Genomic DNA, 9,722 nt, shown 5'->3' on the forward strand with positions numbered 1-9,722 from the left:
ATCATTGTACAAATTCTGCAAGGTTGTCATACCAGCTTTGGCCCGGAGTACCCAATTGTTAGCAATCAATGCAGGAAGGTGCTTTTTGAGGATGCTTGGTAGCATAGAGTGTATGCACTAGACGTGAAAGAACTGTCCATGTGCTTGGCAAGGGCAGTATAAGGGAATGTCAAAGGTTGCACTGTCATACTTGAAGTTGTGGCTTCACAAGATCTCTGGATTTGGCACTCTTTTTTTGGCATGGCAGGTTCTCACAATGACATCAAATGTGCTTCAGCGCTCTCTGGTGTTCGGAAGGCTTGCAGAAAGCAATTGCCCAGAGGTCAACTTTGAGATCAATGACCACCACTACTACAAGGGATACTACCTAGCTAATGGCAGTTATCCTTAATGGTCAACTCTTGTGAAGACAATATCCAATCCTATAGGAGAGAAGAGGGCTAGGTTTTCTCAAGCACAAGAGAGTGCATGGAAGGGTGTGGAGTGTGTCTTTGGTGTGCTTTAGTCTCGATGGTCATCATTCGGTATCCTGCGAGAACTTGGAGCACCAAGAACTTGTGCCATCGTCTGTTGCCGCTTCTTTACAATGCGAACGTAGATGGTTCCTCCTCCGCGGTAGCACGCACCACCGCATTAGCCGCCTTCTCCATCGCTATGTCAGCAGCTGATACGTCTCCAACGTATCTATAATTTTTGATTGTTCCATGCTATTATATTACCCGTTTTGGATGTTTATGGGCTTTATTTTACACTTTTATATCATTTTTGGGACTAACCTACTAACCGGAGGCCCAACTCATATCGCTGTTTTCTTGCCTATTTCAGTGTTTCGAAGAAAAGGAATATCAAACGGAGTCCAAACGGAATGATGCCTTCGGAAAAGTTATTTTTGGAACAGAAGCAATCCCCGGAACTTGGAGTGCAAGCCAGGGAAGCGTCGAGGAGGCCACGAGATAGGGGGCGCGCCCACCCCCCTGGGCATGCCCTCCACTCTCGTGGGCCCCTCGAGACTCCCCCGACCGACTTCTTTTGCCTATATATTCCCATATACCCTATAACCATCGGAGTAGAATATAGATCGGGAGTTCCGCTGCCGCAAGCCTCTGTAGCCACCAAAAACCTCTCGGGAGCCCGTTCCGGCACCCTGCCGGAGGGGGGATCCCTCACCGGTGGCCATCTTCATCATCCCGGCGCTCTTCATGACGAGGAGGGAGTAGTTCACCCTCGAGGCTGAGGGTATGTACCAGTAGCTATGTGTTTGATCTCTCTCTCTCTCTCGTGTTCTTTCTATGGCACGATCTTGATGTATCGCGAGCTTTGCTATTATAGTTGGATCTTATGATGTTTCTCCCCCTCTACTCTCTTGTAATGGATTGAGTTTTCCCTTTGAAGTTATCTTATCGGATTGAGCCTTTAAGGATTTGAGAACACTTGATGTATGTCTTGCCGTGCTTATCTGTGGTGACAATGGGATATTCACGTGATCTACTTGAAGTATATATGTTTTGATGGTCAACTTGCAGGTTCCGTGACCCTGGGAATCTAGGCATAGGGGTTGGCACACGTTTTCGTCTTGACTCTCCGGTAGAAACTTTGGGGCACTCTTTGAAGTACTTTGTGTTGGTTTGAATAGATGAATCTGAGATTGTGTGATGCATATCGTATAATCATGCCCACGGATACTTGAGGTGACAATGGAGTATCTAGGTGACATTAGGGTTTTGGTTGATTTGTGTCTTAAGGTGTTATTCTAGTACGAACTCTATGATAGATTGAACGGAAAGAATAGCTTCATGTTATTTTACTACGGACTCTTGAATAGATAGAATAGAAAGGATAACTTTGAGGTGGTTTCGTACCCTACCATAATCTCTTCATTTGTTCTCCGCTATTAGTGGCTTTGGAGTGACTCTTTATTGCATGTTGAGGGATAGTTATGTGATCCAATTATGTTATTATTGTTGAGAGAACTTGCACTAGTGAAAGTATGAACCTTAGGCCTTGTTTCCTACCATTGCAATACCGTTTACGCTCACTTTTATCGCTTGCTACCTTGCTGTTTTTATAATTTCAGATTACAAATACCTTTATCTACTATCCATATTGCATTTGTATCACCATCTCTTCGCCGAACTAGTGCACCTATACAATTTACCATTGTATTGGGTGTGTTGGGGACACAGGAGACTCTTTGTTATTTGGTTGCAGGGTTATTTGAGAGAGACCATCTTCATCCTACGCCTCCCATGGATTGATAAACCTTAGGTCATCCACTTGAGAGAAATTTGCTACTGTCCTACAAACCTCTACACTTGTAAGCCCAACAACGTCTACAAGAAGAAGGTTGTGTAGTAGACATCAGCAGCGAGACGGGCCTTGGCCACCCTGATCATCTCCTTCTCACGGCGGGCATACCAGTCCCGGTAGCACTCATATTCAGGTGGACTGGCGATGGAGAAAGGGAGATTGGAAGGTTCCCGAGAGGATCGCGATGATGCAGCTTCTAGCACCAGATGTGCCGATGCAATGTACTCGCGCCAGACAGATCCCGTCATTGGTCGGGTGCAGTGTAATGCAGATGACCATTGCCTCCTCCAACTTGCGCGGGACGACACCCCAGTCGACGGATCCAGACTGTTCGGAGTCAGATCCGCTGCCCGCCATGTCGGAGATCGCTGGACGGGAGCTTGGGTGGCAGAGTGGAGGGGGTGGCTAGGGTTTGGATTGAGGAGCGGATGTGGATGAATATATGCGTGGTCGGGTGGGCCGGCATGGGTCAGGTCCAATGTGGCGGACGTGCCCGTATCCATCCCATATTTGGGTTATGAGGGTTGTCGATCAACCGGGATGCTTGAGGCACCCGTCTGGGTCGTGATTTTTACCCGTCACTGACCGGGCTATCCCCCTGAGCGTACGAGGGGCTGTAGATGCTCTTATGTTGCTCCCACTATGGATAGTTTGACGCTCATCTCCAATCCAACCCAGGGGTGTACTTGGGGAATTTTGTCTGTGATTCCCTCCCTTTCCTCAGGCCAACTCCAGCGCACGACCCCAAACGGACGTCCGTTTTGCCCGGATTCTGTCTGCTTGGGGCGGCAATGGGGTAGCTCATGTCCGTTTGGGGCCATTGCCGTGTCGGTGAGCCCAACGCGCGGCTGCACCTCAAATCATGTCTGGGGTGGACATGATATAAAAATCACAAAACTCAAATAAATGCTGAAAAAACCAAAAACTACGCAAACATAATGATTAAAACATAATGAAACATTATAGTCTTCACGGCCTCCAAAGTGCTTAGAACATAATTAACATAAAAACTAAAACAAAAGACAAGTGTTGCCCGTCGATGTCGTACCCGTCGCCGTGCCCGTCGATGCCATGCTCGTCGCCGTCTCACGCATCGCCGTTGTCGTCGTCGTTGCCAGTGAGGTCGATGTAGGGCGGTGGCGTCCAGAGGTGGGATGGTGGTCCCTGGAAGGTGTGAGGCGCCTCCAGCACCCCTCTCGTGGCGACTGCTCGCGCTCCGGTGACTGCGGCGGCGTGGGGCACCACCCGCCCCTCACGGCGCCGGCCATGTCCGTGGCCGTGCATGACCAGCTCCATCGCTGGTCCACCAGGTCTGGGTGGAACGCGGCGATGGGCTGCTTCTCCAGCACCTCCTCCTTGACATCCTCCTTGACGTCCATCATCTCTAGCTCCGGTACGGCCACGTCGCCGGCCGCAGAGAGGGCCAACATGGTGTCCAGGCCCTCCTATTGGCGCTCACCGTGCGTGTTCATGGAGTCTTTCATGACACATTGAATGAGCCGGGCCTCCTCCTCCTCGCCTGTCATGCGAGGAGTTGGTGGTGGTGACGGAGAGGGCGAAGGGAGAATCGGCCTCGTGGTCGTGCGCCCCCTTGCGGCCGGTGCTCCATCGCACACCATGATTACCGGCGGCCGGCGAGCTCGAGGAAGGGGAAGGGGGAAGTAGGGTTTGCGCTGGAAATGGGTCGGGCCGGACACGAAACGGACAAGATGGGTCAAGGCGGCCGCGCGCTGGGCCGTGGGGTTTACCCCAAACCGACGAGGCTGGACGGGGTGGGGTCGTGCGCTGGAGTTGGCCTGAGGCTATTACACATGGGACATGGTGGTAGGAATAGGATAGGCTAGCATTGAAGATGGATGGTGTGGGGCCCACGCGCAGAGAGGGGATGCATCGCGACGCGTCTCGGCCCATGCCCCCACACTGTCCGCGTCGACACAGCTGTTGCCCGTTGGGGTTGGGGTCGATGCTTTCCCTCAAAACCCTCCCAAACCCCCATTCTCTCTCCCCGCACGCCACGCCGCGGCTCCCATCCGACACAAATAGCCAGCGAGAGAGAAACGGCAGGCAGCGAGCGAGCACCGAGCAGTGCGGAGAAAAGGGGCAAAAGAAAAGGGAATCCCAAGAATCAGCAGCAGACACCAGTGTGGACTCGTCTCCACCGGGGAGAGCGAAAAGCGGAGGCAAGGAAATGGCGTGCCCGGCGGCGGCGCTGCTCCTCCTGCCGCTACTGCTCGGCCTCCTGGCGCCGGCGCCGGCGCGGGCCACCGACCCCTACGCCGCCTTCGACTGGGACGTCTCCTACGTCACCAGATCCCCGCTCGGCGTCCCGCAAAAGGTCAGTATGCCCATCCCTCCCTCCCTCCGTCTTCTTCCATTCCCAATCCAACCAGTCTCCAGTCGCCGCCGCCGCCGCCGCGTGCTCCGAGAGAGCGAACCGCCGCAAGATTTGGGTTTCCGCGCGCGGGGACCGTCCGCTTGCCCTGCCCGCCGTCAAGATTCAGTTTCACCCCCGTTTCACGCGTCCCTCGGGGCGCCGTCCGCGCCTCCGCCCCCTCCCTCCCTCCTTCCTCCGGGGGACGAGATGCTAGCTACCACTGCAGCAGATTTCCGCAAGGAAACCATGCCGCCCGTCGATTCTTCGGGGGATTTCCCCGGCCCGACACGCGCAAAAGTTTTGAATTTTTCGCCCCCCTCCCGCTCCCCACCTTCAAAAGTTTCGATTCGTTTCCATGCCGGCCGCCCCCAAAAGCCCAGATCCCCCGGCGTGCTACTGCTCCCGTGCGCCTCCCGACTAGGAGAGATCTGACCTCGCGGCACCGGTTTTTATTAATGTCTGAACCTGAACCCGTTTGTGCGTGTGTGTTTCTGAATTTTTTCGTTTTGATTCAGGTAATCGCAATCAACAAGGAGTTCCCGGGTCCCGTGGTGAACGTCACCACCAACTACAACGTCGCCGTCAACGTCCTCAACAGCCTCGACGAGCCGCTCCTCATCACCTGGCATGCACACTCCCTTACCACCATCCAAACTTCAGTCATCTCACTGCTCTTGCAGGCTTCAGTTGTTACAGTTACAGGTTCAGTGTTCAGTGTGATGACAAGCAGGCCTTGCTGTGATTTTCTGATCGATGCAGGGACGGCATCCAGCAGCGGAAGAACTGCTGGCAGGACGGGGTGCTGGGCACCAACTGCCCCATCCCGCCGGGCTGGAACTGGACCTACAACTTCCAGGTCAAGGACCAGATCGGCAGCTTCTTCTACTTCCCGCCGCTCTCCATGCAGCGCGCAGCCGGCGGATTTGGGGGCATCACCGTCAACAACCGCGCCGTCATCTCCGTCCCCTTCGACACCCCCGACGGCGACGTCAGGCTCTTCATCGGCGACTGGTACAACAAGAACCACACGGTACGTTAGACCCTATATATGCAGGGAACCAAATGTGTACCGATGTATAGATGGATAGTCGAGGGTGTTGACTGTGGCTTTGTCTTGTGTGCCAGGACCTGAGGAAGATGCTCGATGATGGGAAGGAGCTCGGGATGCCCGACGGCGTTCTGATGAACGGCAAGGGGCCGTATCGGTACAATGACTCCCTCGTCCCGGCTGGGATCGAGTACGAGACTATCGATGTTGAGCCAGGTAGGGTGATTGCTTCTCTCACTTTCATCACAATAGGCTGCATTACTAGTATTGAATTCCTTGTGACTTTTGTGGGTATGTTAATAATAACAAAACAATCATGGTTGCAAGTGCTGTTGCTGCAAATACTTGAAATGTTACACTGTTGCTGCAAATATGATGGGGGAAGTGAGGTTGATGATTAGTTACTACCTTCATGACAAGGCCACTACAAATTCTTTGAACAATGATTACTGCAGTATAGTATAGTACGTTACCGTTATCGTGGAAACTAACAGGCTCAGCTCCACGACAGGCAAAACTTACCGCTTCCGAGTGCACAACGTGGGCGTCTCCACGAGCTTGAACCTGAGGATCCAGGGACACAACATGGCCATGGTCGAGACGGAGGGCTCCTACACGATGAAGCAGAATTTCACCAACCTCGACATCCACGTGGGGCAGTCCTACTCCTTTCTGGTCACCATGGACCAGAATGCAAGCAGTGACTACTACATCGTGGCCAGCGCTCGGTTCGTGAACGAGTCGCTCTGGACCAGGGTTACCGGCGTTGCAATTCTGCACTACTCGAATTCAAAGGGCAAGGCGTCTGGTCCGCTCCCTGACCCGCCGAACGATGAGTACGACAAATCTTTCTCCATGAACCAGGCACGGTCAATCAGGTTTGTATAAAATAACTCCTTTTTTTTGCCTAAGCTCTGACCACCCAAAGTGTCACCAGCTTAATTTTCTCTTCACTCAATCCTGATATTACTTTTATAAGCATGATGTTTGAAATGGTTGACCCATCATGTGCTGACTGTTTTATAATAATGACAGCGCTCTCCCATCATGTGCTATGATTCATACTTTATGAAAACAGTGTTTGGCTACACCTAACTAAACTTAAGCAGTAATCTTGTATGATTTAATTGACTTTCCCTCAACTTTCAGTCGCCATTTGGCTATGAGGCTTTCTCACAAATTTATTTTATGCACCTCTGGTCTGACCTTGATCTTCAAGAGACATTGACTAAATATGCTTGGCTCTACAAATTCTGAATGGGAAAAAATAAGCGGGTTCTAATAAAAGAGCCAATATACACACAATAAGGCATTTCAAACCAAGCATAAAAGTGAGCAATCTCTGACTAATTTTTTACCTAAGCTCTGACCATGCAAATGACCACCGACACAATTTTCTCTTCACGCAATTCTGAAATAAAATTTAATAGCCTGATGTTAGGAATTGCTGCCGTCATGTGTTGACTGTTTAGTAATAATAATCTTGTTCCTCAGTACCCATCATGTTCTATGATGTGTACTTTATGAAAAAAAAGTGTTTTGCTACACCTAACTAAACTTAAGCAGTACTCTTGTATGAAATAAATAATCTAGCTCTGATTTACTTGCTTTCCCCTTAACTTTCCATGGTCTTTTGGGCTTTTGGCTATCGCAAAAAAATATTTTATGCACCTTTTTGTTCGATGTTGATTTTTAAGAGATGTTGACTAAGTATGCTTGGCTTTACAAATCCTGAGAGAAAAATATGTATTGGATATGAATATAATAGTCACCTCCTTTCTTTCATCACGATTGTGTACTCAAACGGGAAATTGTCTGCTGAAATATTGGCCCTTGTACTTGAGCATTCATATCAGGAATATTTCTTAGAGAAATACTGTAAATTTTTGTCATACCAACACAATGATTTCTAGAAAGCTTTGTGGTCATTAGTAAAGTGTAAAGACACCTGGTAATAGTGGTAGACAGTAGCTACATTTTCTCATGTGTGCACATTGGTCATGGATAATGTATCCATAGTTGCATACATACTTGAGCCTACTAAAATACCTTCTGTTTGTCAGGATGAATGTGACCACCGGTGCTGCTCGCCCGAATCCTCAAGGATCATTTCACTACGGCGAAATCAACGTGACCCAAGTGTACAAGCTGAGGAACATGCCACCTGTTACCATCAATGGCAAAAGGCGGACCACACTGAACGGCATCTCTTACTCCCCGCCTGCTACTCCATTGAGGCTTGCGGATCTCTATGACAAGAAAGAAGTCTACACACTGGACTTCCCAACCATGCCGTCTGATGGACCGCCGGCGATCGGATCTTCTGTCATCAACTCGACGTACAAGAACTTCATGGAGATTGTGTTCCAGAACAACGACACGAAGGTTCAGACCTACCACATCGACGGATACGCCTTCTGGGTCGTGGGGTGAGCACAGCCTGAAACTATTCATCTCTTTTAGTAACCGGTTTGGTGGAGTCCTGTGTGCTGAACTGTTTGCGCATTGCCAACAGAATGGACTATGGTGAGTGGAAGAACGAAAGTCGTTCTACGTACAACAAGTGGGATGGCGTTTCCCGATGCACCACTCAGGTATGTACTGTAGGGTATCACTTGGATAGAACATTTCTGTGTGTACCTGTTTGTAGCTGTTTGTAACTTGGATAGACAATATCCGCCGAAAGTGACCTATAAAGTGTTGCGGCCCCGTAGTTAACACCGTCTCACTGGCAACGCAGGTGTTCCCCGGAGCATGGACCGCCGTCCTGTTGTCGCTCGACAGCCCGGGGTTCTGGAACGTGCGCACGGAGAATCTGGACACCTGGTACCTCGGCCAGGAGACGTACATCCGGGTGGTGGATCCTGACGGAGGCTACAACGTGACCGAGTCGGTGTTGCCGGACAACGCCCTCTTCTGTGGCCTCCTCAGGGAAAAACAAAAGTAAGCTGCTACTTTTGGACTTGCCTGTGTGCTGTGGCTTTCTTATGGTCCTTCTTACAATATGGTCACAGACTTGCAGTTACTAACTGATGCTTGGTCTGATGTTGCTGTCTTGTAGGGCTCAGAAGCCACACGGGTCAACGTCGAGCTCGGCGTCCCCCGCGCTAAAACAGAGCGGCTACCTGCTGGCGGTCCTGGTGTCGCTGGTCGTGTTTTCGGTCATCGGACACTGAACTGAAGTGATTGCCAGCTAGTGGCACTAGATCTGCTGCTATCTGTGAGTTGTTAGGAAATTGGAAATGTAGGTTGAGTTTGCGGGGTGATCCGTCGATTGGGTGGAGATCCTGCTGCCATTATTTGCGCATCGGCGAATTCGTCGAAACTTGTTAACAGAGTTGTGTGCAAGCGTGTCGCATTGTTCGTGTGTGGTACTTGCTGCTGCCTGTGGCCCCGCAATTGGGGGCGCTGTGCCGCCTTTGAGGATGATGATTTTTAGCTAGCCCTGTCCTGTCCCTGTGAAAGAAGACTTGGATAACTGGTTTGCAAGAGCACTTTTACCTTTTATGGTCTGCTAGCCATTCTTAAGGTGGAAGGTTGTTGTTGGTTGACCTGTCGAATCGCAGCCGTTCATCCTGGAGGGAGGGACGGCTGTGATTTTGCGGGTAAGCTGGGCATGGTACCCTAGCAACGGGCATGAGTGCAGCAGAGTGATGGTGACGGAGATGGCTTTCAACTTTCACTCTGATTCTCCGTGCCAGGTGTACATGCAATGACCCTTTGAAACCTTTGGAACCATCTACGTATGTCTGTAGATCTCCAGGTGCAAAGGTTTTGCTGAATCTGTGGGGGGTAAAAAAGCTGTCTGAAACAAACTAGCCTAGGTGGACAGCGTAGGGTGGTGCGGTCGTCGACACAACTAGTTACCGCAGCCGTTGAGTCACCATCATCATCAGATCACGCGGTTTATGATGATGATTAGCGCAAAGCCAGAGAATTTCCTCCAGTTTACCAGCGAAAATTCATGGATGACTGACTGCCAAGCACCGTCAA

General features: G+C 50.7%; 1 protein-coding gene across 1 annotated transcript; it reads left to right on the forward strand.

The window, feature by feature from the left end:
• Positions 1-4,311: 4,311 nt before the first annotated feature.
• Positions 4,312-9,236, forward strand: LOC123088590 (monocopper oxidase-like protein SKU5). The gene is made up of 9 exons (XM_044510810.1): positions 4,312-4,642; positions 5,197-5,306; positions 5,441-5,711; positions 5,807-5,945; positions 6,241-6,607; positions 7,793-8,158; positions 8,245-8,323; positions 8,470-8,672; positions 8,791-9,236. The coding sequence occupies exons 1-9, from the start codon at positions 4,496-4,498 to the stop codon at positions 8,903-8,905; spliced, it is 1,797 nt and encodes a 598-aa protein (XP_044366745.1). The 5' UTR covers positions 4,312-4,495; the 3' UTR covers positions 8,906-9,236.
• Positions 9,237-9,722: the final 486 nt, after the last annotated feature.

Source organism: Triticum aestivum, chromosome 4A, assembly GCF_018294505.1.
Source record: "Triticum aestivum cultivar Chinese Spring chromosome 4A, IWGSC CS RefSeq v2.1, whole genome shotgun sequence".
Classification (NCBI taxonomy): domain Eukaryota; kingdom Viridiplantae; phylum Streptophyta; class Magnoliopsida; order Poales; family Poaceae; genus Triticum; species Triticum aestivum.

What these genes read in the sequence shown, in the direction of transcription:
- LOC123088590 (XM_044510810.1), top strand. Translation starts at nt 4,496, where the DNA reads ATGGCGTGCCCGGCGGCGGCGCTGCTCCTCCTGCCGCTACTGCTCGGC. An exon ending in AACCAGGCACGGTCAATCAG is followed by an intron (nt 6,608 to 7,792) that starts GTTTGTATAAAA and finishes TCTGTTTGTCAG; the next exon opens with GATGAATGTGACCACCGGTG. An exon ending in TACGCCTTCTGGGTCGTGGG is followed by an intron (nt 8,159 to 8,244) that starts GTGAGCACAGCC and finishes CATTGCCAACAG; the next exon opens with AATGGACTATGGTGAGTGGA.